Source organism: Petaurus breviceps, unplaced genomic scaffold, assembly GCF_028583685.1.
Source record: "Petaurus breviceps papuanus isolate PSGF00001 unplaced genomic scaffold, PetGlider_PUasm1.0 38, whole genome shotgun sequence".
Lineage (NCBI taxonomy): Eukaryota > Metazoa > Chordata > Mammalia > Diprotodontia > Petauridae > Petaurus > Petaurus breviceps.
In genome coordinates this window covers 19,688,603-19,706,714 of record NW_027186304.1, presented here as the reverse complement: position 1 = coordinate 19,706,714, position 18,112 = coordinate 19,688,603, and the positions used below count along the sequence as shown (strand labels likewise).

General features: G+C 35.4%; 1 protein-coding gene across 2 annotated transcripts in view; it reads right to left on the bottom strand.

The window, feature by feature from the left end:
* Positions 1–812: 812 nt before the first annotated feature.
* Positions 813–18,112, bottom strand: part of SPIRE1 (spire type actin nucleation factor 1) — a 252,372-nt gene continuing 235,072 nt past the window's right edge. Inside the window, exons 11-17 of one of the 2 annotated variants that reach the window (XM_069099610.1) lie at positions 16,901–17,043; positions 12,706–12,879; positions 8,429–8,566; positions 7,838–7,908; positions 7,249–7,276; positions 7,008–7,144; positions 813–4,607 (exon numbers count right to left, since the gene is read on the bottom strand). In XM_069099610.1, coding sequence (XP_068955711.1) covers positions 4,349–4,607; positions 7,008–7,144; positions 7,249–7,276; positions 7,838–7,908; positions 8,429–8,566; positions 12,706–12,879; positions 16,901–17,043 — 950 coding nt within the window. In that variant the 3' untranslated portion in view covers positions 813–4,348. The remainder of the gene's footprint in view (positions 4,608–7,007; positions 7,145–7,248; positions 7,277–7,837; positions 7,909–8,428; positions 8,567–12,705; positions 12,880–16,900; positions 17,044–18,112) is intronic. The other variant, XM_069099609.1, reaches the window with a different exon arrangement.

Here is an 18,112-nt window from a genome sequence, read left to right as displayed (position 1 = left end):
TGCCTAATACTAATAGTCGTAGTTGATGGAACCCCTTTCTTGGTCTTTAAGAATAAAAAGGTAGAAATCTATTATGGCAGACTACATTTCACTTAACAAGACACAAGTTTCTACCATTTTTCTTAAAACTAAAGGTATCACAGTGCTGTTTTCTTCTGAAATGTCTTTAAATTATTTTAATCTGATCTAGGTCTATAAGTTAAACTAGTCTAGTTCTTTAAATTAGTTTAATTCCAATGTGTCAAAAGTTTAAAAAGTTTTTTTTAGATGAATGTTAAAATACAGAGGAGCTTAATCACTTTGGAAAGGAGAAATTTTTGCAGCATTCAATGTATACTTAATGTAATTTGTCAAGAAATTGTCAGTTATCGAACATTGGTGTAAGCGGAGTTTTAAATCAGGCAGGGGCTCAGCGTTTCATTGGGTAAATTCAAGGAGAAAAGTTTGAAGAATGTGATTTCATTTGTCATGGGAAAATAAAGATCAAGAAATTTTAGTTATATAATTAATTCTGTCTATTGACACACATTTATGTACAAAATTTGAGCTCCCATTTCAGAGAAAAAGAAGCATTTAAAAATTTTTGATGGTCTGAGTTAGCATAGACATCTAGTCAATAAAACAAGAATTGCTACTCAAAACTTCTTTTGAGTGATAGATACCAGGCCGTAGCTGGCAAAGTGTTCTTAAAGTGTCAATGATGAAAATTCTTTTCCCTCTCTAGTCCAGATGATTCCCACTAGTCATGAACAGGCAAAGTCATCTAATTAACCAGAGTCATTTAGAACAGGAAAATCAACACAGACAGAGGCTATGATGCAAAGGCTTTTTTATTTTTCCCCAGATAATTTTCAAATAAGAGGCCTTAATGAAAAACGCTTAGTACTATCACCATGAAGACCAGTAAGACCTTGGATTTTATACACATAGAAAGCTGAGAATACATTCCTCATGGCCCAATTTAATAGTTCTTCATACAAAATTCTGTGTATTTTCACCATCAGCAAATAATGGCGGCATATTTTAGGAACTTTCACGTTTCCTATGTGACCTTTAAAACCAAGTCCTACATTATTAATACAGTTAGAAAAATAAAAGCTTTTAAGAAAAATTCATGGTGGTTCATGTTGCTAGTCACATATCCTCTTGCAACTTAATTCTTAAAATGCTACGTGCCATAAAGTCTCCAAGGTTTGACTTAAGAGGCTAAAAATTTTGAAATCTAGTAAGATAATTTTTAATCAATGTGCATATCAGTAAGACTTGCTTTCATTTTCAATCATCTTGGGAAAATCTATTCCCAGTGTCTGCTAGATGGCAGCCTTTCAAATATTAATAAATATATTACATGTATTTACAAACTTTCTCATATATTCTGACACTGATATGAGGTTACACTACAGGGAGAGAAACACGGACCTCTCCACAGGGTAACTTCATGAGGTATGAGAACAAAAAGCGGCACTCGGCACCTGGAGTGATGTGGGAAGAGCCAGGAAGGAAAGCGGGAAGAGGCAGTCCAACCGTGCTGCCAAGCAGAGGAAGAACGTTCGCCTGCCACTGAGACAGCATTTCCCGGTTTGGACAGGGCATCGCACACAGCGGGTCATTTTATTTCCTTTGAGCCCGCCTTGCCCCAAGACCCCTTAAATTCCAAATCAAAGTGGCAGCATAGATGTCTTAAAAACACAAACAGCTGGATCATAGGTGAATGCTGAATAGCATAAAGAGGGAGACTGAACAATTTTAAAACGTGGAAATGGGCCCATGTTCCTAAAGACAGACAAGGCAAAGGATCTTAAATTCCAGCCCTTTAAACTGAGAATTGCTTCTGATGGGAATTAAGTGATCGCTACAGAATTTACCATAGGAGCACAAAAGGTTAAAACACAAGGACTGGTTTTGGCACCCAAAAGCACACCGACAGGACTAACACAAATTACAAGTGGACTGGTACTTTCCTCCTCTTCTTATAGTAACCATTTAAAAAACGGTTTCATTTGTCTTTACCGCGCATCCTATTATGTTGGATTTACCCATTTCTATTCTAAAGATCAAGAGAGCAAGAATGACTGGTGACCAGAGTTTCATAAACTTCTGTACTATCATGGGCCTAAAGGAGGAAGATAGGCTGGAAAGGTCACCTCTCGTTATTTACTTTTAGGTATTTTTGTGAATGTAAGAACATCTCTCAGTTTTAAGATGTTACTTTCTTTTGTTTTTCTGTAGCTTGTTATGAGAGGAAGCAGTGTGTCCTTGCTACAGGCCTCAAGTCCTGTCTTAGGCACATACTGACGGTCTGATCATAGACAGGCCACTAAACCTCCGGTACCCCTACCAACTCTCTAGGATTACAAATTAAGTTTTGAAAGGAATTTCTAGACTAGGATTTTCCTATACAGATTAAATTATGGGTCCAGACCAAAAAACAAGCAAACAAAAAAAACTGGTCAAGCATAGCTCTGTGTATGTCTATACACACACACACAGAAGTAACTTAATTGAGCTATCTTTTTCTCTTACCTTCACATCCCTTTTTTTAGCTGGGAATTATTTTAAAAGTTTGAGTATGGGGTTCCAAAATATTGTGGCTCACATAAAATATTATCCTGAATATAAATTTCAAACAACTTGGTCTCTTAGAAAATATTACAAATAAGTTTCACTGAATAGATTTTTCAAAGCTCTCAAAACAATTTAAACTTCTACATAATCAGAAATCCCTGGAGACATTATAGTTTCACATGCAAATATGGAGGAACTGTTAACGTGCATTATTTAATTAATCATTAAAATTTATTTTGGAAATTTTAAGCTACGAAATCATAAAATTTTAGTCCATTTTAAAGTAGTATTGGGACAGTTTTGAGGCATGTTAATTTCATATAGAAACGTTAACTATATTTTGATACAATAACAAATACTTATCATGCCGCCTATGGTGCTGTTACCAGGTTGAATATGGATGTATCTACTACTGCTTTATGAAAATTACAGTGCGTGTGCATTAATTAATCTGACAGACATCAATGGTTATTTGGGTGATTGTTTGTAAGCATACCAAAATAATCTATCCCATTTTATGACCTCAAATGAGCCGATAAACTTCAGGTGCACAATGGCTCACTCTTTCTTTCCCCTCACCACCCCCAATACTACACACACGAAGCCATTTGTGAGAAAAGGAAATGCAAAAAAAGCATCTGAAGCCAGTCAGCAAGTTAATGTTCTTGTAACTTTAAAACGGCTAAACAACCATTTTTTGTTTTTAAAAAGTTCATTTACAAAAATAAATAAATTTGTTTCCAGTCTAAGACCTTAGGTACCAAATTACAGCCGAGTTTAGACTTGATGGCCAAGTTCCTAAGATATTAAAAACATAGTTGATAATGTATCTGCTACCAGAGCCATACCAGGGTGGTCAGAAGCTGCCAACCTACCTAGTCTCAAAGCAGACCACCCATCTTTTAGTAGTATACTCGTGGGCTCTTTTGACATGATAGGAATGCACTCAAGCTGTTGCCATACACTTTGGTCCCCAAACTTCTGTCAAACCTCTATCACCCAGTCTATTATTACTAATACTACCAATAATCATAATACATTCAAAGGAATAAAGTGTCACCTCCATGAGAGACACTGGTCAGTTACACTAGGGCTGACAAATCCAGCAGCTTCGGGGAAATAGTCACCCATTTGGGTGTACAGCTTATGCTGGTGTTTCACACTAGAACACAGACATCATAAAGTCCCTTACTTAACCAAAATCTCAGATTAACAATAAATTTAAAAATCAATTTGTTAGCATTAGCAAATCCTAGAGTTTATGCTGTGAGACAATAATTACTATAGCCCAAGCTAGGAGTTTAGTGTCCTCTGGGAGGGCTCTGGATTGCTGTATACACTACATGTGAACACTATTAGGTGGAAATGCCAATATGACTTACTGCTTAGAACTGTGCTAACACTGATTCCTTTGCTAGATTGGTTTCTCCTTAAAGAACCTTTCAGCCTTGGTTGGAAAACAATTCAAAAAATGGTAAAGAACTGAACTCAGGGAAAACTGTTTTGTCCTTCAAATGTACAAATTAAAAAAAAAAAAGGCAAGTTTCAAACCACTGTTTTCTTTCAGTGCAAATGATTGATTGGCTGACCTGTTGCATATCAGTAACAGATATGAACACAGCACTCAGTCAGTAGAACAACGTGGTGCAACAAATATCTGATCTAATGCAAATTCAAGCCTATGAAATTAAACCACGGAAAAGAAAGGAAAGACAATGCAGTTCTTAGTGTTCTCCCACCAATGCTGACTTTGTGAACAAGATCAACTGGAAAGGCACAAGGCTCAGATTTCATTGATAGTTCTCTCCGAAGGGCAGTACTCCGCCGGACCTGCTGAGGACATGTAGAATGACTGTGTTTTCCTTTTCAAACGAGCTCGCTTGTTGGCCAGCACCAGGCTTCTCCGGCTGGAGCTGATGATTTCTGAAATAAACTTTTTGCAGTCTACACACACCTCCATGGTACTCCAGTCCTCCATCAATTCTTTGGGAAATTGTAGCTCTTCATCTGATTTATCTACAGACTTAGATTTTGAGGAGAACCTAAAAACACAATAAAACAAAACAAAAAACCCCCACCTAAATCAATACCGTATTTTCTCCATTAAGAGCATCATGGGAATCAAATATAAACCCTGATGGCTACAAACGTACACCATTGCTGAAATATAAGGAGAATCTCATGATACTTAACCAAGAAGGAGTTTCTTATTCATTTATTTACTAGAGCCTGTTATAAACAAGACTCCACATGTATCCTACACCAATCTCACTGCAGCAGAGATAATGTCAGGATAGTGCAAGAACATGCCAGTAGAGGGCAATCTCTGGTAGGTCTTAGCACACTAAGAAAGCTTCAAGGATACCCTGAAGTCATCTGAAAGGGGTTCATCATCATGCACTTGGTTGTCCAACAGCTGTAAGGCTTTTCAGTTAGAGAAACTCATTAATCCCCTAGTAAGACACAATGAGTTTCCATCTGCATCAATGGATTTGAAATCAAGGATCCTTCACATCTTGAAGTGCTTTCAAGGCATCAGGTATCCGAGACAGACCAGAAAACAATGTTCTTTTTTCAAAAGAAATTTGGTAAATTTGATATGTAAAATAACTGAGAATCTCAAAATTATAATATTTAGAATGTAATGCATCCTCAAACTGGAATGCTAAAGAAATAGAATATTTTGCTTAATCGAATATTCTGTTTGAGAATTACCACACATGGGAATATATGCATTACTGTTTTTCAAAGAATTAAAGAGCAAAGATGAAAAAAATATACTATGCTAAAACCCTACTTACTGCACATAATTTAAAATCTCTTAATTTTTCAGATGTCACTTCAGAATCTTGCAGTGGCCCAGTCTTGTCATTGTGAATATTAGTTATCATTGTATAAAAGAAGGTAGGCATAGTATTATTTTTCTTATGACAATAAAACTTGGAAGTTGTTTATTAATATGAGTAAGTCCATTAATATACTCGTTCACACAACATTTCTTTCTTTCTCAGAAAAGTAGAGTGATGAATGTAGAATGCCACCCCTGACAAATTCTGGTGATTTTAGTATCCTGGTTATTTGAAATCTAGATAAATAGTAGTTTACTGTACCATCTTCAAAATGGAAGTAATTTTTATTTTTTTAAGTTACTTATTTTATGGTTTCATAATTTTCAAAGATTTAGAGCTGGATTTTTTTTTAAAAAGCATTTACTATTTCATTTAAGCTGAAAATGGATATAACTATTAATACAGCAGCGGCAAAATGACTTCAATTTGTTTGGGCTCAATGAAAGCTCTCTCATTACTACCATGGTCTACCCTAGGAATTCTAAGTATTTGTGAAATTCTATATCCTAAATTCACTAATAATTAAAAAATAAAAACTTATCATTCAAGTACAATATCTGAAGGGAGAGAGCCTAAATTTAGTGGGAATTTTCAGACTCTAGCACATGGTCCAAAAACAATTCACAGATTAACTTCTCTCTTAACTCTCCTCCCTCCCTGCAACAGAACTGCAAAGAGTCACAAAAGTTAATAAATAGCTGGTACCCCTCTACTTCTGGCTTGTGAGCTGATGGTCAACACTCAAACCATCCTCTTTTCTCTGAAATTCTGTGGCTAATGTTGTCTCAAGAACCAAAATTCACTCAGTTCCTACCCCACCCTATTCAAGATGTGGCTCCCACTTAGCTGTGGAAAAAGTTTAGTATGCTGGCACCTTTTACAAACATTTACAAGCTCTGGCATCAAGCTTTATTTTTATAAGTAGAATATGAACATTTTGCTGGTACAGACTTCTTTGTCTTTGATAAACAGCACAAATAGCACAGTGCTTTGCACATAGCACTCACTTAATATTTGCTGGACTTAACTGTTCTTTCTTTAACAACCAGCCCAAAACAGTAAAGGTCAAACTACACTGATTTCCTCCTATAAATAAGAATGGGGAAAAAAGGACCAGAATGGCTCTATAAATGTCTTTAATTTTTATTTTAAAATAGTAGATTCATCTGTAAAAATTGCATTGTAAATGGATTTCACTTTTATAGTAGCTAGTTTAGAGCTGGAAAAGAATAGAGTTTAAAGATGATCTAGTCCAGTCCCATCATTTTAAAAAAATGAAACTGCGGTCCAGAAATAGTCCAAAATGACTTACCCAAAACCTCAGTGTAAAAGTTACAGAATTGAGATTCAAACTTTGTGCCCTATCCATTACACCATGCTGCCTTGTTTCCAAGTTTCAAAAAAGGTTAGAAAACCTAATTAAACTATAAGGTAAGGTAGCTTTTAAATAGCTGCTTGCCCATTCACTAGGGCAATGAACTGTATAGACTGGTCTGTTTTTGCAGTTTACTGGCAAAAATCCAAACCCATCCCTCATTAAAGACATAGAGAAGATAATCTCTCTGTTACTCAGAAAGTTTCGGGAATCCTCACCTGGCAATGCTGCGGAGTGGCCGATGGTGGCTAGTAGAGGGTTTTTCAGGTCTCATAAAGCTCTCTCCTCTTTGCAGGGCAGAAGGTCCCAGAGAAAAGATGGGAAGAGTGGCATATGGCTTGGATGGCAATCGCATCTGTTACCCCAATGAGACCAAGAGTGAAAAATATGTCACAGATATGTAACTTGTGCTCTGAATGCATGCCCTAAAAGTAGCATGAGCTATTTCTCTTAGCTTACCTTTTTGCAACACTGTGAGCATACTGGCCTGTGTAGGAAATAAAAGAACAGTAGTCAGTATAGGGCATCTGAAGCATTTTGTCAATAGCTGAAGGCATACATCTAATCTACCTGGGGTAGATTAGATTTCTATACTTAACTGTGAAAACTCTCTATATTTTCTCCCATCAAAAGGTTCACATCATGTGACAGTAGACAGGACAAATACAACTTATCTCAGATAAAGACCTAGATAAAGGGATCACCTATATTTATATAAAATTTTCCTTTTTTAAAAATATACGGTGATCACATTAATTGCTTCTAAATTTCATGTCTAGTTTAAATATAAAACACTATTATCAGAATTATCTTTGCTTAAATTAAACAAATGATATCCAGGACTTCTTTATCTTAGTTGATAACAATTGCTTGGTAAATTATTATAAAGAAACCAACACTCTCACCTCCTCCAAAGATACGAAAATACAAGACAGATAAGTAGGACAATACAATAGTTCCCCTGTGTAGAGAAACTTTAAGTGAAACCAGCATCAGTGAGATTATGACTAATAAATAAATATCTTTCGCCATGTATGGATTGCCTTACCTCTTACAGAACTGACAGGTATAAGACCAAGTGAAGAAGGAAAACCTCCTAGTTCGGCAACAGAAGCAGAGCTAGGAAATAAAATTTGAAAAAGGAAGAACTGTGTCAACAGTTAATTTTCTAATATTGGAATAGGTTGTGATGTGCATATTATATAAGGTCAGTGGATGCCAATGAAGAAGACAACTGAGACATTGGTTTTTAAGTTGGCTCTCCTTCACCTCATAAAAAACACAATTTTATGTTTGCAGTTTCACATGAAAAATAAGGCTATAGGTTTAAAGCCCTGGAAACAAACTGAAGGACTCAAAGAATCATACTCTCCCATTCCTGGATATTCCTTTTTTACCCCACCAAAACCTGCCTTAAGGTATACACAGTTTTATATACACACATTAGTTACCAGGTTTATTTTTAAGCCCTCAACAAAACTGTCCTATTTATTAGTCCGGTATTTCAAGAGAGGACTCTTGGTGACTCTCCCTCTTAAGGGACAGACAGAAAGAAATACCAATATGCTGCTAGTGAAGAGAGAAGATTCTAGGCTTCAGAGAAATCCCAAGAGTCATGCTTCAACACCCGCTGATATACCTTTCCTTTTTTCAGTGCAGTGTAGACATCTTTATACTGTTGGTACTTTTCCAGCTCTGCCTTTACCAGCACCTGGCGAATATGCATCACTTCCTCCACTGTAAGAGCCAAGCATTCCACTGGATAACAGAATTCTTCCTGAAATTCAAAATTCCACAGGAATAAGAAACTCCCATGCCCACTTCAAGTTTTTCTCTCAGAGAACCATTTACCTTATTAGTAGAAGCTTCAAAGAAGAGAAATTTTTCATGAAAACTAGAAAAGAGTTGGCTGATCCATGGGCATCACATATCTTTCAAATACCCTGAGATAAAAAATGGCATAAGTGCTAACACTTGATTCAGTTCTATCTTTGTGCCATTTACAACAACGACACCAAAGTTTTCAGGTTCAGATGTTTTGTCTCGTGAAGCTGTTTTACTTAGTAGACGTATATTTTTACAGAGAAAGTTTTTCAATCTTTTTTTGCTTGTTTAGTTCAACTGCACTGCAGTTTTATCTTTGGACTGGTAAGTAAGCTGTTACTTAGTGCTAGTGTTCCATACAGCATGTGAGATACAGACCAGCAGCAGCACTAGTACTGTTTTCAAACGTAGGTTGGTCTGTGGTGCCCAGAAGAGCCAAAGAAAGTGGTTAGTAATTTATCCCCAAAGGCTTTATTTAGTGGCACATCACATCAGCAATCACTCCAATTTCATGAATGGAATTTGAACACGAAACTGATAAGGTAATTTCACAGACTGAATTTGTTAATACACATTTTTGTTCTATTTTCCCAAAGAACTGTTAAATATATAAAAGATTTTTGGTCGGGGGAAGGCTGGACTTAAACATTATTATAAATTTCTTCTAAGTGCTAATGGCTCAGGTTTTGATCCTCTAGAAATAGGTTAGATGCTGATGTAATTGATTCCACTGAATAAAAAAACCTCATTTCCATCTGTTTGTCATCCAGCTCTGCTTTTGATTGGATAAATCTAATAGAAAGACAGAACAATTATGCATTCCCACCATTCTATGCTTCACAGGCACTATTGTGGTGAAGTGACACTGAAACTTAATGTTCTCAGTATAAACACATTAATTCACTCCCACACACACATACACACACAATAGCATTGCTCACAGCAACATACTGACATTTTTGAAATCTAACAAATAAGCCAGATGAAGAATCGGATGACTATGGATGTAGTCAGTGGATGGAGTTTTAACAATCAGTTCTGTCTTTCAATCAGAGAAAAATAAAAATTGAAATCTGTGGGACAAACTCCACAAACATTAGCATTTAAGAACCACCACATTGTAAGGAACTATTGCTTTGCTTACTGGAATCAAATGCACACTTCCCTCTGTTCCTCTGAACATACACCAAAAAAGAGCTGCTAAAATTTGTTTAATTTTTAATTTCCTTTTATAAAAACCAATAGCTGCATGTGTCTTACCTAGTCACTTGGGGAAAGAACTGTTGGTTCAGAAATACATGATGAAAGGTGCAGAAACAATCACCCATCGCACAACTTTACCTTCCAATGGGAGAAATTTTCAGATATAGCACAAGTGGTTTTACATTTAGATTCTGGGTCTACTGTACTTTGATTTGCCTTGAGAAATGGGGTAGTATCAAGCGGGAAGAAATAAAACTTCTTTTCAAAGGTATAGGCTTTCAAGAGTGTTATATCAAATAAACAGAGCTGGCTGAACATATTTGATGCAGCTACTGTCTGTTTAAATATTTCATATGAATAAAAAAGAAAAAAATTCGCATAAGAGCTTTTTTCACCTCATTTATCCCTGAGTATATGACATTAATTTTGCCATAATTTTTTTAAACTACATATTAGTGTAAGCCTGTAAATAACCACTCATCAAATTAATTCACATAACTATAATGATTTTTTTTTACTACCTTATTTGTTAAAGGCTAAGTAGTATCTGTTTCACAAGGTCACATTAATATAGGTAAAGATATATATTTATCATGTTCTTTTAGTCTTAAGTCAACAAAAATGCTTATTCAAGCATATTTTAAACTAATCACCTTTAACCATATTTGAAAACGTACCACTTTAGGGAATATGCAGGAAATAAGAGAATATTATGCATGCCTTTAAAAATTAAAAAAAAAAAAAAGAAAAGCTTCCAAAGCTACCCGCTAGTAATATAATCCTTGTCAGGTTCAATGCTAATGTTTTAATTCTGGAGCTTTCACAAGGACAACAAAACTTCAATGCAACATGAAATGAAAAACAAATATGCTAAGTTAAAATAAAAACTTTCTATATGCTTTTTCTTAAATGAAGAGAAAGATAAATTCAGTATTACTGGGCTAAATAAAATCTCAATGGATTGTGTTGAGAATGAACTAGCTAAAACTCCACAGCATCTAAAGCATTTAGAGTTTGAATCACAAACTATAACCAGGCTCCCAATTATTTAATTATGGCTAATTAAAATATTTTATAGCACATGGCGACCTTCACTTTAATCAGCAGACACTAGTAAAGCAGTTAAGGGCCTAGACTCTGTAAAACTACCATGTTTTCTTTATGCTCTGATTTTGGATCTAACTCCCAAAGTCAGCAGGGAGAAGTCTGAGGGTAGAAAAGTTTAAGAGGAGAATGCCTACTATCAATATGCTATATGGTCCAATGCTCCTTTAGAGCTCGTCTTTTTCATATTAAGTGATGGCATTAGGAACGAGTTCAATGCTCTCATTTTGTTTTCAGCACTCACAAGGGATCAGATCCACTCATAAAGATAGAGTGATGACCTAAGCACGTTATGGAGTTTATGTTACTGAGCCACAGTATAAAGCCACAGTATAAAGCACAGTTGTGCTCTCATAGTTGGCATTTCACAGGTCAATAGAAGAACCTAGAAAATCTGGCCTAAAGAACCCATCATATTCTGAGTTAAAAACCAAGTTAAAAGCAGTTAAAAACCAAAATGAACAGTTGTAAATCTGATTAGTCTCTAATAAGTCATTTCTTTTTACCATTGTTATGTTTAGATTTAGTGAGCTAAATATAAGTGGAGAATTAGAAAACCAAGGATCATTTATGAAAATGCTGGCAGATCATCAATGATAGTGGTAGGAACAATTGTAGCTAGAAATTAGGTCATTCAAGTAATACTGCCAGTATCAAAACAGGGAAAGGAATTGAGATTCACCCTGTATGCAATGATTTGTTACCAGAGAACAGAACTAGTTGGGACTCACTTACATTTGGGAACTTATTTCTATAGCACAACAGCCAATAAAGAGTTGATGTAGAAACCAGCTTCTTGGTCAGCTAATAAAACATAATACTTAGGAGAAAAAAAGCACAGTGTGCAGGACTGGAAGCCCTTTGCTAGAGTAAACAATTAACTCTGCTTACAAATGATGATCTGTTTTGCACAGTGAATTTACAGTCGAAATCAGTTTTAGTATGTTCCAAGATAATTTTAATTTATTTTATATGGGAGCTTTTGAACCTTTCCCCTTGCTTTAAAAGCTTGAAGATTCAAGGATAATAAAATAGACCATGTATGAAAATCTTAAAAGTAATAACAAAACATTACTAATTAAAATATTTCAAATAATTGAAAAAAAAAACAGAAGAAACCGCCATTTTTCTCTGTGCAAGAAGGAAGTAGATTTTCATAAAGCCACATGACACCCTGCTTATCATTACATATCTTTTTGAGGAGAGGCTAATAAGAAAAAAGGATCACTCTCCTGGCATGTATAGACATAGTGCTACTCTTTAGTGACAGTACATTCATGAACATGCCCTAAATAGAGGAAGACCTAAAACACACCAGGTACAGAAGGTAGTCGTATTGCTCAAATGACCTGGTCGTGGTTTTCATGGCTACTAGTATACTTTTCACCAGGAGCTTAGCTACAATAATCCAAGTGACTATATTAATGCCATTTTCTTGACCTGGAACAATCCAGGTGGGGAGCAGTTAGTGCATTAGCAATATACTTCTAATCTGAGAGGGCAGAATGAAAGGCTTCTCCATGCTGTAGAATGAGATTATTTGAAGAGAAAACTATCTAGGGCATCTCTCTAATCTGATGCTGCATTTTTAGTTTGTTGTCCTTTCGAAGTTGATTTTCCTCTCAAATGAGATAATTGAGTGATCTATAAATCCTACAAAAGACTGAAATCAATGATCAGAAGCATAGTGCCAGTCTAAGCTGTTAAATACTTTCAGCAGTACTTGCTCTCAAAGAGGGTACAGAAATGTAAAATAATTCCCAGAACCGGCAGAAAGAGGCCAACCTTTGCGGATTTCCACCTGCTGGTAAAAGCTCTCTCACAGAGATAATACATAGCCCCTGCTACCCCAAACATGGCTGCTTCAAAGGGATGAGAGCTGAGCAGAGAAGCTGTTTGTATGGTAGAAAAAAGTGGTCGGAAAGGTGTCCTTGGCCATAAACTGGTTATCCTAGGAACCTGAACAATAGACAGGGAAAAAAAAAGAAAATTGCGAAGGAAAAGAAAAGATGGAACAAAAAAACAAATGAATGCAGAACATGAATGATGTCACAATAGGGATTCCAAGTCATGAAAATAAAAAGAAAACCTGAAAATGTAAAGCTCATATATATATATATATATATATATATATATATATATATGTTCTTGCGTCAGTATTTGTATCTATTAGTATAAACCTAGAAAAATCTGAATTTCTAATTGCTGGAGACTTATTTCTCTCTCATAGCAAAGACCTACATTTGGACTTTTTTTCTAAATTGCTTGTTAATATCAATGTTTTTGATGGTGAGGTAGAATAAATGGAAATTGAGAATATATAGGACAACTAACTGCTTTATATGAGTGACGGAATACATGACTAAGAAATTCTAATAACCAGCTTGTTTGGTCTCATAAGTCAGAGAGGAATTTAAAGACTAGCCTTCTTTCACTCTGCTGGAAAATTACAATCATTTGGCCAAAGTTGAATAAAGAAACTTCAGACATTCTGTAAAAGGGGAGGAAGAAGGGTATGATAAAAATTAAGATTATTAGCAAAAACATTTTACATGTCTCAGTAAAAGGATTTAGAACACAAAAGAGTAGATTTACAAAACAGGGGTATTTATTTTAATCATCACTCTTCTTAACTTAAAAAAAATATAATTTCTTTTTTTTTTTTTAAAGCAATTGGGGTTAAGTAACTTGCTCAGGGTTACATGGCCAGTTATTATTTCTGGGTGTGGTGCTAAGAATCTGAGCCCGGATTTGATCCCCAGGTCATCCCAACACTGGAGCCGGTGCTTTTACTTGCTGAGCCACCTGGCCACCCCAAGAGACAAAAAAATGTAATTTCTTAATAAACTAGAGGACCTTACTGTGAAAGTAAAACTTGTTCTACAATATTAACTTTTATATGCTTTATGTTATTTTAAGGGGGCTTTTGAAAGAGTAAAAATTTTATATGAAATACATACATTGTACGCATGTTGTTCTGAAAAATTCTAGAAAAATATGAGTCCAAGAGATTTAACAGGATACTTTTAAAAATTATTAAAAACAACAGCAATAATAAAGATAGTTAATATTTTTATAGTACTTTCAGATTTACAAAGTGCTTTACACATATTATCTCATTTGTTCCTCACAACAACCCTGTGAGGTAGGTACTATTATTATGTTCAATTTGAGGGAAATGAGGTTAAGGAAAGGGGACCTGCCCATGGTCATACTGGTAGCGCTGAAGATAGAGTCTGGACTCAAATCTTCCTCCCTCCAAGGTTCACACTCTAGCTGTTACACAACCATTTTTCTAAATAGGTTTAAACTTACTCTCCTACCCCATAAAAGAAAACATCAGTGTAATAAGACTATGTATATTTACCAATAATTCAGCTTCATGAGGAAGTAAGATAGCTAAAATTTATCTAATACCATAAGGACTGCAAAATGCTTTATATATGTCATGCCTAAAGTTGTGGAGACTCTTTTTTTGGCATATTCTTTTGACTAGTAATTCACATTCCCAGATGAACCTAAATTTGTCAGCAATCAATCTAAAACATTTAATTTAATATTACATGGGAGTGGGGCGGCCAGGTAGCACAACGAGTAAGAGCACCGGCTCCAGTGTCGGGATGACATGTGGATCGAATCTGTGCTCAGACACTTAGCACCCACCCAGAAACACCTGGCTGTGTAACCTTGAGCAAGTTACTTAACCCCAATTGCTTAGGGCCAGCCAGGTGGCTCAGCAAGTAAGAGTACTGGCTCCAGTGTCAGGATGACCTGGAGATCGAATCCCGGGCTCAGATACTCAGCACCACACCCAGAAATAACTGGCCGTGTAACCTTGAGCAAGTTACTTAACCCCGATTGCTTAAAAAAAAAATATATATATATATATATATATATATATATATACATACATATATATTTATATATATATTTTACATGGGAGCAGCTAGGTGGCGCAGTGAATAGAGCACCCGCTCTGGAGTCAGGAGGACCTGAGTTCAAATCCAGCCTCAGACACTTAACACTTACTAGTCCTGTGACCTTGAGAAAGTCACTTAACCCCAACTGCCCTGCTTTCCCCTCTCCAAAAAAAAAAATATTACATGTATGGTTTTAGCCTAGTCTGTAAGAGTTTTTATATAAATAGATATGCTAGAATAGAAGAAATTCCTTAAGGTCAAAGGCTTTTACCTTATTTAAACTTTGTATCTCTCCCAGGTACCTAGCACAATCTTCTGCACACAGGGTAATATAATAACAAGAGTTAACATTTATATATTGCTTTAAAGTGTGCAAAGTCCACTTAGAACAATGCAGGTACTTAATAAATGTTTACTGATTCATTACTGGTTGATTGAAAGATTAGATATGTATATACTATACATAAAATCTCATTTGAAAACCGTCAACATTTATATCTATATGTCTATATCTATCAAAAAATCTTATTTGAGCCTTACAAAAATTTCCTAAGTACTATTATTATCCCTATTTTCAGATGAGGAAACTGAGACTGCAAGTTGCCCAGAATCAGTTAGTAGGAGACCGATTCAGAATTCAAACTCAGGTCTTCATGACTCAAAGCCCAGAACTCTATCCCCTGCACTACCTGGCTGCCTACATAGGGCATAGGTATGCAGGTTTGTAAAGATAAGAAAAAAAGGCAGCTAACAACACTAAATGATATTCCTGAATAGAAAGGTAAGAAAAACTTACACTAATATTGAAGAAAAAAGTCCAAAAATTATTTTTTCCTTTAATCAGTGGCAAACCTACTGAATTTTGCTGTGAAAATGACTATTCACTATGTACCCATCACTTTTGCTAAAGAAGAAGGGTTTCCATATACACGGATTAAAATAATTCTTCCTATATATGGTATCCATGGATATTTTCTTCATCATATGGAAATGAAATCTTGTTAGAAACCCGAAAAGGCTATTTAAAGAAAATAAGAGCTGTATCAGTCTTCACACAAATTATAATCTCAAAAGAATGAGATTTTAAAAGTCCCCAACTTTGATTTTCGTAATAGTGCTTTCCTCTATTGTATTCCTGGGGACAGAGACGCATTGTACAAATTTCAGGATTTATGTGTGTACTCTGGGTCAGTAAGTTTCCTTTCCCTTCTACTTTTTTCTTCCTGCATGGAAGGGATCATAGTCTTGAAGAATCTATCTTTGTCTCATTTGTACCCCTTGAGAAAAAAAAAAATCATCAAATTTTAATGAACCAAAAAAAGAAGCTCCAGATCTTCATTTCATTTTTGAATTAAGTATGCCTTTTCTAGGCTAGGCTCACTTGCAAGCATTGCAACAAAGCATTTAAATCTGAGATCCTGAGGCAGAATTATTGATTTAAGCCTTGTGACATACTGGAAACCTTTCTTATGCCAGAAGAGACTAAACAAGAAGCTTTTCAGATTTTCTCTGGCCAGTGGAACTGTTGAATTCTTGTTGGCAGGGGGCTAGTGGACTCTATGTCCTGCTGACCCAAGAAATAAGAAACCATACACTGGGCCTGCCAGTCTCTTGGGGAAATCTGGTAACTTCTTCCAGACAGCACTAGTTTGTTTTTCCCCCTCCAATTATCTATTTCATCCAGTGAGAACTGGGAAACAAAGTACAATGGGAATTAACGTGTCAAACATTTTTCTCTTCAAATAAACTCAATGTTAAAATGTGCTGCATTAGTGAACTCCATAACATACAAATTGGACTTTGCTACAGAATCTTTGAAGTTTTTAAAGTAAGTATCAGTGGATTAACACAGGACACATAAAACACTTCTTTAACTCGACTGTCTATGTCTCCTAGTGAAAAAAAGTCAGTGAAAACTTTTAATTTAGTTTACAGAGAATACTGATCCTTTACTTAGATGTTACTTTTATTTCTTTTACATAAAAAAGTTTAAATGTAAGCCATTGCATTTGTTTCTTACCCCTGAAAAGAAGCTACCACCCAGCTTTTTAATTACTTACAAGTGATCTGGAGCTCTGTCTGGATGGTGGCAGGAACTGTCTAACGTTGGTGGGGGTTTCCTTTTCAATGGAATGTCGTCTTTGGGGTGGCTGTCGTCTCTCTGGTTGGGGTGTTGATGATATGGGCAAGAATTTTGGAGGCACTAAAGATTTAACCAAAATAAGTTAGCTTTCTCACCACCAACAACTCCCTGACCCCTAAAAACATTTTGTTTTGGTTGTTTTCTAACAGAAACGTTCCTTACACTGCTGATTAGTGTGGTATTCAAATATGGGGTGTTGCAAGGAACATAGGTAGTACTCCTTATTTGGGTTTTTTTGGAGAATATAAATAAAATCTTGTATAGATGAACTTGGCATAGGTATTACAAGAGGAAAGGAAAACTTTCAAGAAAGGTACATGAGAAGTTAATGATAGAATAACCATTCTAAGTGTAAATGTCAAAGTAAATTATAACAATAATATTGCTACTTCATTACAAATACCTAATATCACTAAATAGATTTGCATCGGAAATTAGTGCCTCTACCTTTGAAGCAGAGAAACTGCGGCACAGAATAATGGATCTAGAATTCTAGGCTTTTATCCTTACATTTTGATGACTGAATCATAGTCCTCCTTGACAAGAGTTTTGATGCCAACTCATGTTCATACAGCCATTTAAGGTTTATGAAGTTCATCTCCACCCACCCAAAAGCAGACTGGGAAATAGAAACTACAAAGTAATTTTTATAGACAGTTTGTGAACTTCACACTTATTTTACAGGAACCAGAGAAAGCATACTCAGGATGGTGAAATGACTCACTTGGAGTAATTATCTGGGTTTGTATATGAATAATAGTCTCATGACTCCCAGTCTGGACTTCTATTAAAACTGAATTTAAAATGAAAAAGATAATTTTTAAAAAGTGTTTCAGGGTCAATATAATTGTGCATTAATTTTTTGAAAACAAAAGAATGTAAAAATAATATTTAATTTTTATTTATTACTTCTTTCCACTCTCTGCAAAGTAAACCTTACAGGACTGATTTGATGAAGAAAGTAAAAATCAAAACAGCCCAATATGTTGATTCACTGATTGGATTATTCCACTGAAAGAACCACAAAAAGAAAATTAGAAAGAGTAGAGCTTTATTCAATTAGAGCACTTATTATCTGATCTGACTCTTTCCCTTTAGAATTTAATTGTCAAGAACCGACTGAAGACAA